This window comes from Vanessa tameamea, chromosome 13, assembly GCF_037043105.1.
Source record: "Vanessa tameamea isolate UH-Manoa-2023 chromosome 13, ilVanTame1 primary haplotype, whole genome shotgun sequence".
NCBI classification, from domain to species: domain Eukaryota; kingdom Metazoa; phylum Arthropoda; class Insecta; order Lepidoptera; family Nymphalidae; genus Vanessa; species Vanessa tameamea.
This window is the reverse complement of record NC_087321.1, coordinates 9,317,364-9,341,619: the sequence shown is the minus strand read 5'-3', so window position 1 is coordinate 9,341,619 and position 24,256 is coordinate 9,317,364. Positions and strand designations below refer to the sequence as shown.

Genomic DNA, 24,256 nt, shown 5'->3' with positions numbered 1-24,256 from the left:
AGAACGTAAATGTATATTTTTATTAGCAATATCACAAATAGTTTAATAATTATGCATCCGAAAAAAATATATCAGGCGTCAAAACTGTTGTTTAATGACAATAAGATGTCGATTAATTATTATTATTAATAGACGTTTATAAACAAATAATTTTATTATAATTTATCAAGTTTAATATAGTTTTAATTGTAGTGAGTTTAATAAATTTTACATTTAGGTAAAGAGGAAATTATTCTGGTCCAATGAATATTATAATAACTTTAAAGTTGAAATTATAAATGTCATATTAGTATATTGGAAAAAGTCAGCTTATCCTTGGTCTCATGTTGATAAAATTTAAATATTTTCAAGTCTTTATTAAAAAAAAGGGGGTACATTTAATGTTTTCTAGTATATGTTCATATGCAATCATGAAATTCATAGATTGTTTTATCTATAGTCTAATTTGAAATTTATGAATAATTATAATCTCAAAAAACTTAACACGGATTTTTTTTAAAAATAAATTTAAAAAAAATTAAAATATCGTATAAAATTGCCAATACACTAAGATCGATCTGAAAACATTTTACAAAAAATGGATATAAGCTAATAAAGTATAAAAAAAAAATATATATATATTACGAAACTAACAATAAAACTAATTAGAAACACATTTAAAATCAACGTTTAATACTTAAATTAAATCGACTGGTATTTCTAAGTTAAAAATGCTTAAATAAAAAAGACGCTTAAATAACTAATACAATAAATTTAGCTTATAACTAGTTCGCCGCCAACCTAGAATCTATTAGGTGTCAAACCGGACGGCCAGACCCGGGTCTCAAAATAAGTCAATGCGAATGTCAATACATATCAGCTTCAAAAAAACAAACCGTATTACACAAACTTTATCCAGATAGAAAATCTTAACTTGTCTGTCAATAAAAACATCTTTACTAATTATTCAGCTTTTTGATAAGCCGTATTGTCAAGACCCCCAATATACTTCGACGGCGATATTTTTTCTATTTCCAATTTCTTAGATAAAGACTTAGCCTTTCTGTCCTTGTACTCGACTATGAAGTAGAATGTCACTCCTACAATCATACTAGCTAATAATACGTAGGTCTTAGCACTCGTTCTCATGTAAGGAGATATGACGTAAGCTATAATATAGCCAACTGATTCCCAAAGTCTGAAGTTTGAGAACGCCGCTTCCTCACGACCAGGAAACAGGATACCATAATATGCTGAAATGACATTTAGAATTAAGTGGCGAGTATCGAGAAAGCCCAGTGGTTAGTATACGTGATTGCTTGAAATGAAGATATCAAATCTGGGCACTAAGTTTTAATTTGTGTTTAAAATTATTATCGTGTTCAATAGTAAAATTCCACCAACCCTATTGATAAGCTCCATACCTTCTCCGACAGAGGAGAGATTTCTATACCGATGCAGTGAGTTATTTACCAGCTCTCACTAGTTTATAGAGAATATTCCTGATTCGGAATGTAAGTTCTACCAAAAAGAATCACAAAGTGACACAATAGTTACTCTTCTCCGCTAATAAAATAATATGATTTATATAGCCCCAAGACTTTTATTCCTACTCTAATCAATAAAATTGAACGAGTAAAATTGATAGTTCTGTCCAAAAATCCATAATAATTTCTTCGAAGATGGAAAATATTTCTACGAACTTCTTAAATATATTATAAATTAAGAAAGTCTGTATTTTTTATTTCATCATAGTGTAGACCATAAGTAGTATATAGACAACATCATTCGAAATGATCACAAACTTTTTACTGTAAAAATCATGACAGATTAAACTGTAGTAAGTATGCTTGCTGTATTTTATTTTTGATTATAAAGGCCCAAAGAGTTAAATGCATATTATTAAGTTGTTCAGGTATCCAGCTGTTAAAACTATTGTATGTATAATTGATAAGCAGCAATACAATCCGAATTTTTAGATTGTGTTAGTGCAAAACTTTTATTACTACAGGAGAAAAATGCTTACCATTAATTTGTACTAGCCAGATTGAGTCGCATACTCCCCAAATTACAGCAATGATGTAGACGACGTACGTCTGATTAGCTTGTGGGCTCCACACCAATATAGACACGAACAACCCGAAGTGAGCCACCAGAGCTACACACATCAAAGGTAGCCGACCTGTTACCTAGAAAACATAGAAATGTTCACTTGACACTATAGTATCCTCCCAACACACGTAATATAATACGAATTCTGTAATACACAATCAAAAATTCGACATGTAATCAACAATTTAAAAGAACTAAATTACTTGCTATTATTTTTAAAATAACAACCGTTTAGTAGCTTTTATCTCTAGATCCTGGGTCCAGTTTCTAGGACAGATTAATAAAAAATTTGATAAGTTTTGAAGTTGCCGATGCTTACAGTGCCATGTCTAGGAAAACACTGATTATTAGAGTTCTTAGTTACTTCCTTATGTGTAGACCTTTTAAATTTTTGAGGAAATAAACCCCAAAAAAAAAGATAGTGTTTTTGAAACACATGTTTGTACGCTTTAATAAAAAAATATCATCCTATCCGAGTTCATAAGTAATGTTATATAAGTGATTATATTTATTACATAAGGATGTAATATTTCAGAACTAATATAGGTATTATATATTTTCGTCAAGTACCTGATAAAAAAAATTAGCAAGTTCACATTCAATATAATTTTATATAATTCAATAGAAATGATAAAATATACTTAGGCTTACTGCATTATACATAATATTATTCAAAGGGTAGTACTCACTTTGGCCAAATATCCAGTTACGATACATCCTATCGCATCTGCTAATCCATATGTCATCATAACGAAACCAACCGTACCCGTGCCTATCGAACAAGACACGAAAGCCTGCAACAATATAATTGCTTATGAAATATTACTTGTTTCTTCAATGACTTCAAAAATATTATATTAAAGTCACTATAGGCATTTCGCTTGATTTTAATGAATATCTCGTAAAATCAAGATTTTGTTACCTAATGTAATTGTAAGTGGACACTATGCCCAATTTTTGTCCTACATTAATCCTGAAGAGGTTGTCTGGACGAGATCACTCTGAGTTCCATTGCCAGATAAGGCCGCCTTTTACTTACTTTAAACTTTACCTGTTCTTCATTTATGTTGATTGTAAATTGTGTGTGATAAAGACTAAATAAATAAATTAAAAGTAGTCTTCACATTTTATAAGATTATTCCATGATATGCATTTTGTTTTTTAATAAAATCTAGAAACTGAAAATCATCTTCATTTATTAATAACAACTATAAATAATTAGAGATCCTCACCGCAGTAAAATCAGCACCGAAGAAAGCTTGTTGCATGCCCACAAACACGTTGATAATAACCAACATGAGTTGGTTGGGTTCCACGAGCAACTTCAGTGTCACCACCAGCAGGGCGACTCCCGTCAACCCTGACCCAGTTTCGTTACGATCAGTTTTATATCTGGCAGATGAAAAATACATCAACAAACTCCCTAAAAGGCCTCAAAATATGTACAGATGACATCTTACGAACAATAAAGGGGTAAAATATATTCTTGACAAATCAATGTCTCATTAACTGTTTCACTCGATTTGGATATATCTGATCGAAACGTTTTTGGGTTTTTCCCGTCGAAAAATATTTCAAGTAATAGCTCATAGTAAGGTAGTTGGCAATATTACTTCCAAACATAGAAAGGTACGGGTAGTAGATAGCTTACCGACCAATCGGAATCTTGCATATGAGAGTCAGAGATTAGGGTGATCACTACCTAGAGGACATTCCATTTTAAAGATCCGATAATTATGTATACAATGAAATACTCGTAGAATTTTTAAAATTATATACATCGATCAAAAATAGATACGATATAGTGGAGTTTTTTCTTTATATTTTACTGATACATAATTGTATTACTAAAATATTATTTCAATTATTAAATTAAATTATTCTTGAATTATTCTTGAGACCCTCTTGAAGTTGATAATAAATACCTTTTCATGGAATCAACTCCGACAGCAACAATAAGAGCCGCGCCAACCATACATGCTAAATAAATCCCTGAAAGTCAAATGACGTTTTTTTAATAAAACACATGTTTTTTTCACGATATCATAGAGATATTCAGAGTGTCGACTCAAATCTAGAAACAAAAAGACTTATCTCGTCACTTTGTCGCTTTCCCTCGTATTATTTTTAAAGCTCTTTATAAATCTATAGAATATTGATGATTGAAACTCCAAAACAACTTTCTATAATTAAGAAGAACTAGGTATTTGGATTTAATAAAAACAATCACAATACCCGCAATCATCTGTATCTTTTCAGGTGGCTGCTGTTGCAAGGCCTCTCCAGCATCAGCGCTTGGCAGGAAGTTGGCTCCGCAGAGCTTTTGTATCATCGTGGCATTCACTGCTGTCACTGCAGCTAAATTATCACCTGATGAGATCACTGAAACACCACATAATTATCCATTGTAAATTTTCATGTTAAGGACGATAGAAGATAACTAAGATTTTTAACAACTGATTAAAAACGAGTACGTACTGGCGAAAAACACCTGTGACGATAACATGCCTGTTTAAATCTTTTTAATTTTAAAACGTAATATATGTCCATACGACCAGCACGTGTGCTGGGGAAGAGCGATAGGAGCAATCGCTCAGTGCCAAGGGGCGCCTATATTTTAATGGCGTCAGAATCGAATTTTAAAAAGCCGTTAATATTAAGCTGCATGATCAGAGGCTTGCGGTCTAATTTTTAGATAGGATGACAAAGAAACATAATTTAGATATATCAGAATTAAGATTACAGGGGTCAAAGCTCTAATAGCCCTTAAATATAAGGGGACCAATAGGCTCCGAAAGACAATCCCTTCTATTAGGTGTTGTGCTGTTCTTGCGAAAACATATAGATATTATTATCACAAAAATGAAGTTACAACAGTTTGTTTTCAAATGTTGTCTATTTGGCTTTTCTCCTCTTATGGTTGAAATAGAGTATATGTAACTAGATACAGACTGCGTTGTTCGAACATTAAACACCTTACTTTGTCAATAACGTACCTAATGATGAAATGAGATTTCCCCAAACTTGGTTTAATTGGAAGATCATAAAAAATAAACCAAGGAATCGCACCAACAAGGCCTCCGCCGAAATATTGGATATCTTGCTGTGCGCTTCGGAGACCTTGAACAAAAAAAAACTGTTAAATTGTATAAATAACACATTTTCGCTTGAAATAACATTCAATGTAAATTACATTACATATAATTAAAAAATATATATGTATTTAAAATACAATTTGTTTTCTACAAAAGGTCATAAAATATTACGCAGTTAATTTTATTATGGAATAAATAAAAAAATACGTAATTTAAGAAAATATTAAATGATATTTACAGTAATTATTAAAGTGCGAAAAACTGAAAAGAACGAATTTTTTTTTTTATAACGATAATAATGTCTACGTTTTAACATTAAACGTAATGCTTGCAGCGTAGGGCATTAATTGGCAGTAAGGCTTCGTGCAAGTCCGTCTGTGTAGGTACCACCAACTTATCAGATATTCTGCCGCCAAACAGCAATACTTTAAGTATTATGTACTGTGTTCCGGTTTGAAGAATGAGTCAGTCAGTGTGTCTACAGGCACCAAAGACATAACATCATAAGTGTGGAGTTATGATTTGGCGGTCGGTCCTGCCTGGAAGTCAACAAGCATTAACTCCACGCTTTTTTATTATCAATATAATCTTGTATCGAATAATATGCCTTCTTTACCAATGTATTTTTTACAATTGACTTGAATATATGAAACGGCAAAGTTAAAAATGTCTGCGGAATTTTATTATAGAAGCGGATACCTTGCCTCAAGAATGATTTCTAGAAAAGTAGTCCAAGACTTCTTATTAGGCTTTATAAACTTTAAGTCAATTAGCTCTCACCACAGAGAGGTAGGTGCACTTCGCGCACCACAGCGGACCACCGCCCAGGCCGACGATCAGTCCAGCCGGGATCATTGTATAGAATCGCGGCCACAATTGAGCCGCTATATATGGCATGTACGTGATGAAAGATAGTGACATCGCCCATTTCGTGCCAAGCCATCTGAAAATGAAAAATATAAGTTTTATTTAGTTACATCTAAGATACTTATTACCAAAAATTCTACGATTAGTTGATTTGCTAATGTCAATCTTTGAGGCGTTTCGATCTATGTTTATAGTTGTTCTAATTATTTTTTCAATTAATTTTCAATAAAACCTTTTATATTATTACATAAATATAATTTACAGAAGGATCTGTTTTCTTTTAGAAAAAGCTTAGAACGCATCCACCACCTGTTATTGGCCAGATACATTTTAGTATTGCAAATAAACCGATTTTAAAAATAGTTATTATTAAATGATTTATTGTTTATTGTTTAAATTCAAACAAAGATAACTACATTTAACTTTTTATAGTGACGTATGTAGTTGAGAAGGTAATTGTGCATTTAAATTATTATCTATCTTGAATTAATGAATTAATTAGTAGGTATACTCGAAACTTACTTGATAACAACCACAGGTAAAAAAATATTTGAGAAGATCAGACCCGCATACACCGCCGCTAAAGATGCAGTTCCCAGTCCTGCTTCCGCATTGATTGAACTTTGGAGATTTGCAGCACCCTAATTAAATATAAAGACACGATATTTAAACAGCATAATTATTAAATACCTATTTGTAGAACATATATTTATTATTGTTAATGCTGTGTATCTCTCTTTCAAATGTACGTACTATGACTAATGACAAAAAGAGAGAATTCAGTATTTAATTAAACACCCCCCTAATGGTAGTGAGTAATGCCGTTAATTTCTGTCACATAATATAGATCTATTTGCTCACGAAGGCGCACCCCTCAATAGCCTATTCCAATCGAAGTAGGAATAAAGACAAACAAACCTTAGATTTAAATATTTCATGCTATATTATATAACTCAGCTACACTGTGCACTACTAAAAGTTTATGATTAATATATCTTTATTTCTTAAACGATACTATTACACTTAACTACTTACTTAACATTTACTTGCAAATCAAGCTCTCGACCGTCCGTCAATTGGTAGTCAAATATTGTTTATTTGGCTTTTATCCTCTTATGTTTGAAATAGAGTGTAGGTACGTTAAATGATTATCGCATTAGTTGAGTGAGACGACTAGGCAAAAAATAGAAATTAGATTATATTTGTTAATTAAAACGCCGATTATTTAAAGTAGGTCGCGTTTACGTGAGTGAATAGATCTAAAACATGATGATGATTTTTATTTTTGTAAACATATTGCTTTTTGTCAATTAAAAAAAAGTATAAAATTAAGATTTCGAACGGATCTGATTCTAAACAGTGAGCATATAGTCGCATATACAAATGACAAACTATTTTATTAGGTACTTGTGTCATTGATACAAATATTCAACATAAGTAAGATCCATTGCTATGGTGAAGCCTCTTGGCCTTTTTGGAAGAAAAGGAAATAGTTTGGAGGTAATAAATACTGCTCCAATAAGGATTGCCATTCAACACATGCAAGTATCCTCACGATGTTTATATATATGAACATAAATTAAGCACTTAAAAATTAAAAGATGCTTGCCCAGGTTTGAACCCGCCATTATGGTGGTGCATAGTACCAACCCAACCAATTGGTGCATAGTACTCGCTCTCTCTCTCTCTCGCTCCCTCTTTCTTTCTCGCTCTCTCACTTCCACTTTCTCTCTTTGATAAAGATATAAAGCAAGTTAAACTTGAATACTATTAATGTCAATACAGTTAAACAAAATGACCAATCGGCTCTCAAAGAGGTATGCGTAAAATAATATTTTTCTTGCGAATGTCTTTGAAGATGTGCTTCTTACTTTACACCCATGACTCAATGGACACAAGGCCAATATGAATGGTTCCCGTAATTACCACTTTAGATTGTTAATCAAACATAAATTTTCAACAAAAAGCAATGTATTACAAAAACGATCAAGAATAATTAAAAAAAACAAATGACATAGTATTTCATTTATGTAACTAAGTACGTTGAATTGTACTTAAATAAAAATAAATAAAAAAGGTTAGTAAGATTTCCTGAAGGCAAATAACTCCTTAATTAATAAGGAGGTTCTCATACACAAATAAAGTTAGTGATAATTCAGTGTTGGTTGCCTGAATTTAAACCAGGGATCGGATTCATATGTTACTGGCCTTCAATGTATTTTATAACAAAAATTACCCGCTCAAATAAAAAATTATACACGTGTTACAAGTTGAGTCGTGTATAGAAACTATTCATTTGTAAAAATAATTATCATTATCCAACTCACACTGTAAGCCGTGAATTGAACCATAAACGCGATGCTGATGACGACGACGTTTTTAGCGATCCTCCATGTCTCCCTCGGCTTGAACTCTATATCTTGACCTTTTGACATGATCACTCTTTATAATATATTAAATTTCACACACAGTTAGTATTCACTTTTCACTCACACACACAAGCGACACCGTTTTTATTACAATTGTTGCGTTGCGTCTTTTCCTAGCAATAAATAAGACATAATTATCGTCATCGTCTATCGTATTTAATTAATGACAGATTGTAATTTCCCTTTAAATTTGATCAATTAACGGTTGTGATCGTTAACTAATAAGTTACGGGATGGAAATATATTATCAAACGAATAAATTATGCCGACTTATATTAGTTTCGAGGCCTTATATTGTCTGACTTCTCTAGAAAGATCATTTAGGTATACCTAAAAAAAATATCCTCGATCGAAAAACAACTGTTCTTCACAGCATTATTTAAAAAAATATTAAGACGATTCGTTATTTAAATGAATCGGTTCCGTAGCTTATATTCTTATAGGTATTTATCAAGAAAATAATTATTGTACTGTGGTTTGATAGTTGGGTATAGAAATTGCATATGAATTATTAAAGTATTATTACTTGAATACATTTAAAGGGAAAATATATCGGTAAAATATTAACAGTAAGCACGCTAAGTCAATCAAGATACATATCTGTGTCATTAGTCCATACTTGTTAGTAAAAGTGATTTAATGACTACTTCAAAATAATATTCAAATAAATTCAATTATTTGCAATACATAAACAGTTGTAAAATTTAATAATTTTACTATTTCGTGATATTTTAAACGCGGTTCGTGTTTTTTTTTTTCAATCATACTTTTGTGATTAAATTTTTATACTTACTAATAAGACTTATTTATATATTGAGGTGTCAGGTGGACTGTTTAAAGTTTAACATTTTTTATAATGTGTCATTTTTATATAGTGCGCGGTACATTAAATACAAGCGACGGATATAATATGTTTTATAACAAGAAACGTCATATTTAAAATAAATAGGTCTTTATGTCAGTACCAGTTTTCTCAACAGCCCTAACTTGTGGATAAACCCAGCGGCTTAACTAAACAGAATCGTGAGAAGACTTCGACAATGATTGTTTCCAAATAACAAAGCCCATTCCTAAGAAATATATACTCTACAATAGATATATTTTTTATTTTAAAGGTCAGCGTGTCAAAGATTTTCAGAAAATGATTCCGGTTAGAACAAAAATGTTTTGTTATTTACTGTTAAGACTTAGGTACGACGTAGGTACGTAAAACAAAGGTACATATATCTTTCTAAAATATTATTTACAAACAGACGAAATTAAATAAACGTTTATATGTGTAAATATTAATTATGCAAAACACGCGATGTCACTGCACTGCTGACTTACAACAAAATTATTGAAGCTATTAGTATTGTAGATGTTGCTTTTTTTTAAATTATACACATGTTGCAAACTTACTGTTGTAAGATTGCACTTGTCTGCCTCAGCATTACAATTCAGCCTACATTTATTGCTATCAGGCATTTTGAAAGAAATTATTTAAGAGAGATGCAAGCTTTTTATGCTTTTAGTTATGTTTTGACGTAATTGCATAACTATAGTACTTATATTATAAAATCATACTCATTTGATAGAATCTTATAACACCTTAACCATGGTCAAACGTTTAAATGTACATATACCTACATATCGTATCTATATATAGGTATATAAGCGATATATCATTGACTGACTCAGATATCCGAAACGACAGGCCCGATTGACTTGAAGTTTAGCATAGTTAGATGTAAACGCTCACTGAGAAACGATTTTGGAAATTTTCAACGTCAAAGGGGGTACAAAACTACACCTGTTTTGTATTGTCAAGGTAGCATACAAAAGCGATCCGCGAGAAGCGTGGCGCCTGCCGAAGAGACGAAGAGCTGGTCTTTTAGTGGGTATTCCTGTGTACTAGGGCGCACTAGGCGTCCTAGGCAAGTCGTGGGACTTATACACGAAAACGAAAAAAGACGTGTAATTTTGTATGAATTTAACAGAAACGAAATCAGGACGCACTACCAGTATATATGTATGTATACTTTTTTGCTGTTTTATTTCAACAAATTAAACGTAAAAAACCGGTTTATAAGAACACGCAAGAGCACGTAAAATTGTTCTAAATTCGTTGTAATAACACAAAAACGTGTCAAATTCATAAAATAAAATGTAACAGCTGAGTACATTGTTATTTATTGTCACATACATAAGTATTGTAATAATATAGCATTTATATAATGTACTGACATTCATCTCAAACACAACGAACAATAGACTATAACTATTTATCGTCATAGGACATGTGACGTTCTTATTAGGAATTTGTAATAGTCAAATATATCTCACTAATTAATTGTCTTTGAAAATAAGTCTAAATAGAATTCACCACGATCTTTTCCACTGGTGACAGGAGGGCTGGTTCATTTTTTTGCCTAGAAGATCAGTATTGCGATTCAACGGGAAAATGCTACTGGCATTCTTATACAGAAACTATTTTTAATTCATATTTATACAAATAAAATATATACATATTCTCTGGGAAAAAATTACATGATGCCGCTTACAATATTTTAATCGCTTAGTATATTATCCTAATTCGTATATACTTACTATGTTTTCTAATTTAGAATCCCGTCTTTACATATAAAAAATTCTGATATATAATTCTGTTTTGCCATATAATACATAATTATGTATAAGTATGATTAATAAAATATATAAATAATGTCAAGTTTCGAAAAAAAAAATATATATATATATATATATGGTTTTGAAAGACCGGATTCATATAACTGACTCCGCAAAGTCAATAAATCATTCTTGGGGCAAGGTATCCGTTTCTATAATAAAATTCCGCTGACATTTCTTTGCCGTTTCATAAATTCAAATCATTTGTAAAATATACATTGGTAAGAAGGCATATTATTCGGCACAAGATTATATAGACGATAAAAAAGCGTGGAGTTAAAGCTTGTTGACTTCCAGGCAGGATCTATAACATACATATATAATTGTATTTAACTAACATGACTGTATTTTTAATGTTGAAAAATTGTAACTACTGAGTTTCTTGCCGGTTCTTCTCGGTAGAATCTACATTCCGAACCGGTGGTGGTAGCTTTACTTAATATAGTTTGTTAAATGACAAGTGCTTGTAAAAGCCCACTTGAATAAAGTATATTTTGATTTTGAATCGACTTTAAATAAAATTAGTTTTTCGCGTCTTCGCTTAGATCATCAAATTATCCTAATACAATACTACACGCATAGCTATTTTTTTTCAAATATAAATCCGTATTCACGTGTAGCCTCACTCATCCAACTTATTTTTACTTTTTATTTATATATTTATTTTATTTTTTACTTTTTACTTATCTTATACCTACTGAGTCACTCCCATTTTATACGTCGAACGACTGAACAAAATGATTCAGGGATTTTTTATCGAAGAAACGTCATTATGAATATCAATCTTGTATATTATACTATATTTAGATCGTCAGCAGTAGCGTATGTGCTTCCTTAGAGTTCCAGCTTGCTTTATTTCAATTTATCCGTCCAATGGCAACAGACAGACAGAGTCACTTTCGCATTTATAATATTAGTAGAAATTATCTGTGTTCAAATATACACCCTAATTGTTTATCTTGATCATATACCAAAATAGATTGCTTAAGGTATGAACAAGATATTTATAATCTAAATACATAGTATAAAACAAAGTCGCTTTACATCGATAAGTCGAAAGAGTGATAAAAGGGGAAAGTTTTTACGACTTATATAATTTACAAAAAAAAACAATGAACTAGAAAATTGTCGGTCTTGCGACCTTTTTGCAAAGGCCAAAAAATGTTGGCGATAGTACTGTCTAATATTTTCTTGCCTAGCGCACTCCTATTCGGTATAAAAAAAGAAAAAACAAATATTGAAAACAAGAATGAAACATTTGAAACATGCAAATTCATACTTGTTTTTCTCAATATTTTAATTAAAGTTATTGTTGAATTTTAACCAATGGGCGAACACTAGTCTATTTAAGTTTACATTCACAAGTACAACGATATCTTTTCAACTCGGTTCCATCTCATAACATTTAGAAACATCTATAGGTACACGATTCCTTACTAAACTACAGTATCATATACCTTTTTATAGAACTATGCTGTGTATTTTATATAATATTATGAGTACATACTTTTAATACTTGATCTATTTATGTGCAATATAATATAAAATTTACCGAAACTATAACAGAATTTTTTCTTTACATTTAAATGGTAACAAACGTGTAGAATACCCTACCAAAACATTAAAAATAAAATCAATTCATAAATGACGGAGTTCTAAGGCAACAAACATAAAAAACCATTCGATTAAAAAAATCATATATCAATAAGTTACGTCACGCTTAAGCTTATAAAAGGTTTAAAAACAAAGATATTTAAAGGTTCCTCTACGAATACGATGGATATTAAAATATAACCTTCGCTCACTTGCGTCAAATCACGGACACGAACACACGCACAAATATCTGACACTTAGATAAGTTACCGAAAACTTAATCGTGATATAATGCAATATTTTTAACTCATAGATAGCAAAACATTATCCATATACCTTAAAGTAAGAGAAACACAAATCACCTTGATTCTTATTTTTGTTTTTATCATTACGCAACACACGCAAAGTACCTCTATTGTATAGCTTTCCTTTTAAGTATGACATACATCTTTACATAATGTTATATGTACCTAACATTATTTCTAATACCATAGCTTTATGTTCAAGGTTTCAATATGAGTCGTAATAAACAGTTATCATATTAATATTAATAATACTACAACTGAATGGCTAGATAACCGTTCAAGATCACAAATCTTTCACAATGGCCTTAGTGAAGATTAATCTATATTTATATCATAAAGACATGTATGCGTGTTAAACCTGGTCAATATTAGTCCGACTTGAAGAATATTTTTTGTGTTAAATAGGCCATTTATTGAGGAAGGTTATAGGTAGGACTTGAGGCAACGAAGTTTATAGAGAAATAATTCGTCACAGCATTATATGGAACGTTAATGAATATGATATATTCATTTATTTATATTACAAGAAATACTATTGGCCTGTTCATAAAGTAAACAAAAGTTTGTTAGTAAAGTATGATACACCATATGTCATTATAAGCATTTACAATAAAATCAATAGTGATACTACACTCAATTCAAATGAATGAAAGTAAAAAAGAGACTAAAAGCAAACTGTACACAAGGAGAAAAACGTTACCACCCATCTTTTCTGAAAGGTTTTCAATCACTCATTCAAATATCATTCATTAAAACCTTTTTGTTAATCTTTATAGAAATAGTCAAAGGCAAAAAAAAATCCTCTGTATTTGACTGCGGATATCCAAATTAGATCCAACTTAAACGCGACTGAAATCGGGACGCGGCTAGCATGGCCGGTACAAATTAGAACGTTCCGAGAAAATATGTACCATGAAAATCAATCTCTGAAATGTCGGAAATCTGAGCAATCCAATTAAAATAATAAAACTTGTCCCAGAGCGATTAAAACTCTCGCCTTGAGAATTCCGAAACCTTATAGAGACCTTTTAAAGAATGTTTTTAACGGCATTCTTATATTAGAAATAGCTTATCAACAAGCCAATACTTTTAATCAAATAATTCATAATTTGCTAAAAATTCTTCTCTAAAAACAGTACACAGACTGCTTTGTACCTTAGTATGTTCCGGTTGATTGCCCTTTCTGTTCTTTCTTTAGTTGTGGTATGTGACTGTTAGGAGCATATATGTACTATATGTATATAAACTATAAAAAAATATTAAAATTGTCTATGACTGTCAAAGTCAACGAGATCAATAAATAATATAATGGAATGTATATATAATACAGTGACCTTCTTTTTTGACTTTCAATATTTTGAAATTAGTTTAACAGGAAGTTCTCTATATTTTGATATGAATGTCATAGTCATTGAAAACTTGAAGCGTTCAATTGGAAACCTATAGAAGTCATGATTATCGTACTCGTAGATTTTTACGCTAGTTGAATTAAACTTTAAAATTAACATATTTCATTTTTTTAATATTTGGATGAAGTAGATTCAATTTCAAATGTTTTCAAAGAATATGCTGTTCATTGTTTGCCTCTCTTATGCCTATAAACATAATACAGGTAATTCTTAAGATTATAAGTTGGTTAATCATTCAAATACTTTCTTAATATTAAAATATATAAATCAGCACACATTACAGTCGATAAAATTGTTCAATTATTATTTTTAAAATATTTGATTACACGAAGACCATTTATACCATTTATAACCAAACAAAACTGTGTTACCAAACTAATAGACGTAGTACAATGAAAGAGTAAATAAAAAAAATGTTGGAAAGATTTAGAATTGACATAGAATTGTTGGTCTTGAAGATTTTTTCGTCTTACTATACCTCAGTATCATATATCTTATTATACAAATACTTAATCTATTTATGTCCAATATAATATAAAATATATCGAAAAAAAAAACAGACTTAAATTTTTCCTTTACATTTAAATGGAAAACGAAAAACAATAAAAATAAAATAAATTCATAAATGACGGAGTTCTAAGGCAACAAACAAAAAAAATAAATCATTTAATCAAATTAATAACCTCATTCTTTTTTTGCTTGCTTTCAAATACTGAATGTAATTTAATAATTAATAAATAAAAATAAATAATATTGACCATCGCAAATCTGCCCTCGACTCCTAGACTACTCCTAGACCCTAATTGATAAAACCATTATTGATGAATTTATTTACTGAGTATTAAATTTTGCAAATGCAAATTACAAAATTAGCATTTGCAAAATCTGAAGATCATTTTATGTTTTGAATATTGTCAAGTTGTGATTTTCCTTCACGTAACCTCGTTTATGTTTACAAACTTCCTGACTAGGATAAAGTATCATCGTATAAATTTCAAAATGAAGGTAAAAAATTAAGGAAATTACTGAATTTAATTTAGAGAAGTGCGAAGTACATTTAATTTCCATAACTTAGTACTGTTAAATGTTACGTAAGCCTATTCCAACTGAAAGAGCAAAAAAGCCAAATGAAGTATATCTAAAATTAATTTTACGAGACAATTTTTAACTGGTCAAGAACTTGAATAATCTATGATATACACTATGGATATCTGAGAAAATGGCGTTTTCAACATCGACGAAGCTGTTATATAGAAATATTGGACAACATCACATACATGACTCTGATCCCAATGTAAGTAGCTAAAGTACTTGTGTTATGGAAAATCAGAAGTAACGACGGTACCATATACCCAAGACAACATAGAAAACTAATGAACTTTTTCTACATCGACTGGCCGGGAATCGAATCCGGTACCTCGTAGTGGCGTACCCATGAAATCCGGTGTCTGTTGTCAGAGCTCTGGAGGTAAAATCTAAGTGTATATAATTAGTAAAGTGGAATAGTGCTGTGTTATAATTTAATATATATTATACTATTCGTAAATTTCGGATTAGTAGCAAACTGCAATAGCAGAAATTCTAACATCCGAAAGCAAAACGTTTATCAAATACTGTGTTATAGGCATTATACCTTGTACATATATAATACGTAAGCATCTTAAAAATGTATTTGTGAAATTTTATAAAAGCCGCTATTAAAATATAAAGTATATTTCTTTTGTTATTAGCTAACAGCAATACATTCGTCGAACTATTGATTAAAATCATTTTTAACAGCTTCTAATTCAACATTTAAATTAAACAAACAACAACAATGTGATTTTGTATAATATAATTATATGCGCAGACAGGACTACGTCTGCTCAGTAATATAATAAAATATAATAAAATATTTTAATTTTTTCTTTATTACTTTACGCAGAAGCTAAAGACACATTATGCAAATTTATCTTTGCTTCCTTGAAGCGTCATCTTCAATTATTTCAAATAATCAGACACGCTTAGATGTACAAAAGAAAAGGTACATTTTTATTTTGCTTGCATAAATTATACCTCTGTATATTTCAAAAAAAAATTTTAAACAGCTCGTAGCATTGTAAAGTCTCGACATTCTTTAAAGTGGTCTTAATCGAATTTTAAGTAAAATATGTATACCTCATTATCGTGTTATTGACTGCGATTTCGCGAATGGTATAAAAATCGTTAATATATTTTTTAATACCTAATTAACATTCAAAGAAAGAAGAGTTTATCTTTCCTTAAACATTAAGTCTAATCTTTATCATTGTGCAAATTGCAAGTGCTTTAATGATTATCTCTTAATTATATTTTATTGAACGTAATATTGAAAGAATACCTAATACTTTACGATAGTAAATAAAAAAGGCATAAAATTTATATGTAAATCTTTGTTTTGGCAATATGATTATGACATGACTTCTCACTGTCCAAATGGGTGATATAAGGAATAGCAAATATTTCTCACAGCGCCAATGTCTATGGATTGTCTGTTATAATTAAAACAATATTTTTTCATCTAAACAAAATAAAATCACATATAGTACAACTATTTATTGCGGACGCCCCGGGGCAGAAACCCTGAGTGGCCGGCCAAAACAGGCCCCGTCTGTTTGTTTATAAAAGCTGCGGGTCACTCACCTTCAAACCAGACAGAACTTGCCACCAAGAACACCTAAACAACTTTAATTATTCAAGAATAATTATATGAGAACCTGTAATTGATAAATCTTTAGCTCGAGTTTAAGATTTGCTTTTGTTTTCTAATCTAGTATCGCAAAGTAAAAGTAAATATAAAAATATTTAATTTAAACACGTGAAATGTAAATTTGTTTTTAGTTAAATAATCCTTTTATCCGAGTATCTGTGTATAATATGTTTTGCATTTAAGTGTTTAAGAACATTGTAAATATTGAATGCGTCCTTAACCAAGGATTAAGCTTGGTATTGATAAGGAATGCCGTTAATTCATTTTAAGTTTATTTTCGGTAATATATAGAAAAATATAATTTTTGTACAATTGAAATCTAAGGAAACAATAAGGATTCAAGGAGGCCTAAAATTAATATATTTTGTTCTTAATAAATAAAACTGAAACTTTAAACCATTCATTCAATTGTGATCCTAAGCGCACCAAGAATTGAACGTTTTATGATTTTAAAAGCCCTAATCTGATTTTCGGAGGCCAATCATAAGCCGGGAGGAGTAGCTAGTATGCTTAGATATTTAAAATAACACAACGGATTTGATGCGGTTTTGCGGAAACACTAATGTGATGGCGTAAACAATTTTTTTGCCCTTATATTGAACAGAACTGGCAGAACCCTCCGAGATAGATCAAAATAACGCTACAGCATTGTACTAGAGTACTATACACCTTAAAAGAGTCTTGAAAAAAGATCGCAATGGTATATGTCTATCTCTTAGGGATAACAACCCACAATAACAATTTTATATCCTTTACTTTTTACGAGAAATAATGGCTTATTTTCGAAGAGTTTTTAAGTCTTTTCTTCTCATACCTTCTTCTTATACTTCTACAGTTCAACGAACTAGGACTTGACTTCATATTACTTTTTAGCGCTTATGTACAATATATTTTTAATTTATATTATATAAATCATCCTAATTGCTATATTATAATACAATTTGTTGTTATTCATTTTTAAACAATATCTTTTTCGTGTCTTTTTAAGTAATGGTAATTTTTTTTTTTCTGTAATTATATAATGGTATTACACGGATCTTTGTCTCTGTTCAAGGAAGTTTGTATTAAAAACATTAAAACAAACCATGAGTACCATAACACACAAAAATTTAAGCCTTGATCTCAAAAAACTGAATTAATGAATATAATTTAAATATTTAATTCGTAAAAGACAGCTGATTAAAAAAACTCAATACCACAATGAAAAATATTTCATTGAAACTTAATTATTATTATATATATTTTTTATTATTATATAAAAAAACAACCTTCAATAGTCATGATCTATGGTTTTATAAAAAATAGTGATCATAGATCGAACTTTGTTTTTTCGTGGCGTTATAATTTTTAATTGTACTGCTCATCGCAACGTTTTTATGTTTTTTTTTCTTTTAAAAAAACTCATAATCCTAACCTTCAAGTGCTATCTCGACGCATTTAGTCTATTTGATAAGCATTATCTGCATTAGGCAACGGTTACATTGGCGTCAAAATTCCCGTATTTTTAATTTTCAATCGAACACTTTAATTTATGTTAAATTATTGTATAAAAAGAACTTAAAATCCGTCACTCATGTCAATCACTTAAATATAATAATTATATAAAAAAAATATCACAAAAAAGCACTTGCTTTTAACATACACTTGTATGTTATGGTAAATATTTTTTTATTAGACTTGTATCCCCATTAAATGGGGTAGCCCAAGCCCCATTTACTTGGGTTGGGTGTAAGTCTGTCTGAGTAGATACCACCCACTCATCACATGTTCTACCGCCAAACAGTAATACTTTGTATTGTTTTGTGCTGATTTGAATGGTGAGTGAGCCAGTGTAACAGGCACAAGAAACATAACATCTTAGTTCGCATGGTTGTTGTTTCAAACAAAACAGAAGTGAGAAAAGAAATGTTTTATCGAAATGTCTAGACATGAAGTAGGAGGCTTTAAAGTTTCTTATCGTGTTCTTAATTATGAATAACATTTTCATAATTTTCATAATTAGAGTTAATTATTGTTCTTGATGCTAATACATTAGTCATTCAAAATTATTTAAATTATCGGTTAGATATATTAACTTCTGTTTTTATTATTTACAGTGAGATATGTACATACTTAAGCGGAAATTTTGCGGTAATAAATTATGTATTATACAAATTGGGAACTTTGGTTTTAATTACATATTTATTGATAGTCAAAATAAAACTTACACCAATTCGGAAAACAAAACCTTATATAAACCGATGAAAAAAATAAACGTTGCATTTTTCGAATCACTTAATTTGTTTAGTATATGAAAGAACCTGGAGGTAATCTATTCGTTCTCAAAGTTTGTTTATCGCTTATGCTATTTCATTTTTACCATGTCTCTTGAAATAATCTAAAGATAATTCTAATAGATCATCATATCTAATAATAGTAAGATCTAAATAGATATCTCCTGCAGGTAGAGTGGAGCTTCTGATCACGATTACGATGTTCTTAACTGTTACCACCAGTGATGTTCTCGTTTATGTAATACATTTAGTTACTCTATTTTTTGTAAGTAGTAGGTAGTCATTTTTATTAGAGTTCCGACCGAGAACTCGTTTGTTGTTTGACTTAATTGAGAATGTTTATTTAAGTACGGTAATTGCGATGAGGTAATTGTATCTGATCTAAACTTCACCTTCGGTCACTTTCGCCCAAAATCCCACCTTCGGTTTCGGCCAATAATCAGGCGAAGGTGTGATGACCGAAACAGAAGTTTTCTTTCAGAGCGAAGGCAGGGGCAACAATTCAGCGGGTTGTATTCAACTACGCAGTTCTGTAGGCATTTTTATGTCTTATTTAAATTTATATATTTGATTTTTATGTGGGACTCACCGGTGCTCAGGAAATATCGCGTGCCCTAGTACAACGGAATACTAACTAAATAACCAGCTGTACCGTATCTCCCTCCGTCTCTTCGGCAGGCGTCACGGAATCTTTTTCGCATATTGTATTACAGGCTAATTCTAAGAGCCATAATTAAATTAAATTATATGTCGAAAATCAATAAACTTTTATTTTTATAAGCATTAACAAGCAACTTTGAATATTAAATACAATTTTGTTGAAGTAAGAGTGTACAGTAGCTTACTGACTGTCTTTTGATATTAAATAAACGTATGTGACTTTTGTGTATTTATGACTAAAATTTGTATTTATTTAGATTTAAAATGATGTACCTAAAACTACTAAGATCATATCTACATATTAAAAAAGTTATCGGAAATCATATTATTAATTAATGATTGATAGTAATTAGATTTTTGATAATAATTGTGTAATTAAAACTGGAGGATCTCAGAATCTGTGTTAATTAGATATCTGATTAGGTTAACTGTCATTAATAACTTCAAAGTTACCTTTATTATCAAATATTACTAACGATGTCAATAATAAAAAAAATTAGTGGGTATTTTATTCCTCGAATTTTGTGATTGAATATTTATTATTTAGATATAGAATTTGTTTGAGATTTTACATCTGAAAACGATGAGAACAGAGTTATCACATTTAAACCTATTTCACACTTCAAATGTGCGTCAACTTGTCACGATAGAGTACCCTACTCTGTTTGACGAAGAACAATCGGAGTAAGACTAGGTATTTGTATTCGGTCACTCAGTATTAAAGAATGTTTGAATTAATGAGAATTTGTCATGTCTATCTGTCTGTCTGTACTATCTAAATCTGAATATCTTCAGTAATTTTATTAATATAATATTATTTCTTATATTTACATATTAAAATAAAAATGTCTATGATTCGTTAATATCTATGTTTTTTCTGTTTTTTTTTTTGTTATATCAACTACACTATTTATTTTATTTTAATTTTTATGATCACTCTCTTCGATATCTAAATACAAAAAAAAAAAAGATCGATGAATTACACATAACGAACGAATATTTGCGAAAGTATTTATACAATTATGGTGAATAAATGATGTTCACCATACTTTTATCAACCAATAGGTGTGTTTCAACAACACAGATTAAAGCTTGAGTATTTAATCAAACCGATTGATTTATTGAGTTTTAATTTAGATGCAAGTAAATAAAATTACATTATTCGTGCTATTTAAATTTTTCAACAAATATGATCAAAATCCTATCTGTAGTTCTAATAATTACATTATTACAGAAAAATCTATATTAATAATATTATCCTTATGGAAAATATAAATAGGAAATATTTTATGAATACGATTATATTCATATTGAATCTATTATTATTATTATATGACATATTAAAATATTTATTCCGAAATATTTGATGTAAAAAAATTGAATGTTTCTTAGGAACCTTATTCAGTTTTCACATTTATTAATACAACCCGCGGTTTTCGCGTAAGAACTCGTAATAATAAATCGTGCGGAAATCCGCTGCGCGCGCGCGTTTCTTCGAGTGTACCGGCAGACTAGTCCGTGACATAATCTGCGGGCATCACACGCACTGCGGGCTGAGAACTTTATAGGCTGTTGCAATAATGGTAGGTTTAGCGTTGCAATAATTTGTCATAAGTCCATTTCCTAATGATATTGCCGTCTTATAGATACATAGGAAAAGTGATTAGATAACATTTGCAATTGTTGTTACAATATAATCGTATATAAATTATTCAAATACTAGTAATCATTTATCGTATGATTATATTTTTCTTCAAGATTTTCTTTCTAAAGGGAAGTCAGCCGAGATTTTGGAAAATGGTTCGTAGTGGTCACATTTCCATAGACAATACACCGAAAGATCTAAGCTTTTATATTCCTTGTGCCTGTAATTATACTAGGCCACTGATCCTTCAACACAACAATACAAAGTATTGATGTTATACGGAAAGAGTATCTAATTTTATCTTTACGTCTCGGTGTTTTTCCGATATATTCCAGGGTCTACTATTTTGTATTCTAAGCATCAAAATATGTAACACAACGACAAAATAAAAACGAATATCATGCCCTATACGATAACCGCCGTGAATGAAAATGAACCTAAGGCCTTCGGCTTTGGCCGCAAGATAGGTATGTATATAATAACTGAAAGTATTTCAACTAATCTTGACCCATCGCAACTGTCGAAACTTATAGCGGAGTTAAGCACCGATTGATCCCTTTATCCCATCATTGATTTAACATTTGAAATTCGAAAATTTGAAAGAAGCAGACAGCATTGTTTAACTAATCATTCTCTAAAAACGTTATAGGTAAAATCATTCAATAATAATAATCTGTTTTCTTTTCTTTACGCTTAAGCTTGTCTACAACCATACCTGATTAGTAAGTACTGAATTAGTCTAATATGAAACGCGCTTGCCTAGAAGATGCCTACTCACTCTTGCCTTGAAAACTGCCTCCGGATTGGAAATACAGATACCGGAAGAACATTCTACATTTTCGTTATAAGAAATCAGGAAATAAAACGCTTCTTGCGAATGGGTGGAATGTCGATGATGTTGGTGTGTAGCCTCTTACGGCGTCTGGTTGTCCAATGGTAAAAGTCGTGGAACTCCTGTGCACACTCTCCGAAAAATAACCTATAGAAGACAAAAAAGCAGTCTACTCTGCATCGAAGTTCTTAAACTGTAACTTACTATATCATAATTATTCTTAATAAACAAAAAAAGGGTGGAAACACTAATTTGCGTTACTTCATTCGCTTAAGATTAAGTATTAGGTCAGAGGTGTTCTATAAGGAAGATCGGCTACACATGGAGTATAGGCCTATTTTAATTAAAAAACTACCAGAATAGGGAGAATGGGATTCATCACTAGTTCTATGCATAACATACTCGATCAGGAAAATTGATGTTATTTTAAGAATAAATTATATTGCACAAGTCTGATTAAATTATCTTGATATGTAATTCTACATTTTGATTAATAAAAATCAATAATTCACTAATTGGTTTACTGTACAGTTATCAGTTAATAAATAAAATAACGCGTCATGTGTGAGTTCGTTCATCATCGAAATATACTTTTGAAGAACTTGCGTATTATTTTTTTCTTACCCGTTTTCATATTTTTTTTTTAATATATTAGAAGGCGGTAGTGCGTGGAGTTCTCTTGTACATTGCCACTTTATCTAGAATTTTATTACATGAGATTATCTGTGTCGTTTCGAGTAAACATTTTTACCATAAACCATTAAACACGCGCATTATGAAAATTGCAATTTCTATTAATATTATGACCAACTTCAAAGTATTCAATTTACATTTATAAACATTGTACCTACTTATTTCGATTTTCGACCAAAGATCTCACGTCAATTTGGTCGAAGTAAATGTATTAGCCTTTATTCCACTTGTGGTGAGAATAGCTTATAGGTAAATTGCTTGAGGTCATGTCATTTGATAATATTTTTATTTTACCAACTTTTGCAAAATTATAAATCATATTTTCGTATATAAATAAATTAACATTAACATTTGACAAATTAATATTAAACAACATTGTCATTTTATACTTCGTTACATATATCGGTTACGTTAGAACATAAAAAATAAATACCTACTTACCTACAGTATTTATCATTCAGCACATTTACAAAATAAAACGTAAACGATTTGTATATTTGTCACACGATATTTTATAAAACGATTTATTGGCAGAATAAGATGACACGTTTTTTGTTAAGCGTTACGGAACCATGTTTCAATAGAAACAGTTTATCTTCTAAATGTAACTCGGAGCGCTATTCAAATCCAATTTGCAAGAGGCTCCCGACATGTCAATTATTCAATTCGGTTTAACAACATAACAATGTGGTAAGTGCAAAATGCTAGCCGTCCGAGTTTCCCCCAATAACCGTTATTTTCAAGAATTCCTGTAATGCTTTTAATGCACTTTATACCTTTATACTTAGGTAGATATATACTGTATAAAAATGCAAGTAAAACAAACTTATAATACCGAGTTTCCGATTTCGCAAAATAAATACATCTTTCGTGTGCAAAGGTTTTCTTTTATAATATTCCACAGATATTTTAAACTTTTCCAGTATATTCCAATTATTAAATATAAATATAAATCTTTCATAAAAACAA

General features: G+C 30.3%; 1 protein-coding gene across 1 annotated transcript; it reads right to left on the bottom strand.

Annotated features, from left to right (window-relative positions):
* Positions 1–734: 734 nt before the first annotated feature.
* LOC113403478 (UNC93-like protein) lies at positions 735–21,638 on the bottom strand. The gene is made up of 11 exons (XM_026644042.2): positions 21,514–21,638; positions 8,381–8,595; positions 6,576–6,694; positions 5,967–6,129; positions 5,088–5,211; positions 4,327–4,473; positions 4,017–4,083; positions 3,324–3,483; positions 2,781–2,885; positions 2,006–2,168; positions 735–1,232 (listed from the first exon to the last, which is right to left on the bottom strand). The coding sequence occupies exons 2-11, from the start codon at positions 8,486–8,488 to the stop codon at positions 943–945; spliced, it is 1,446 nt and encodes a 481-aa protein (XP_026499827.2). The 5' UTR covers positions 8,489–8,595; positions 21,514–21,638; the 3' UTR covers positions 735–942.
* Between the last annotated feature and the right edge of the window lie 2,618 nt (positions 21,639–24,256).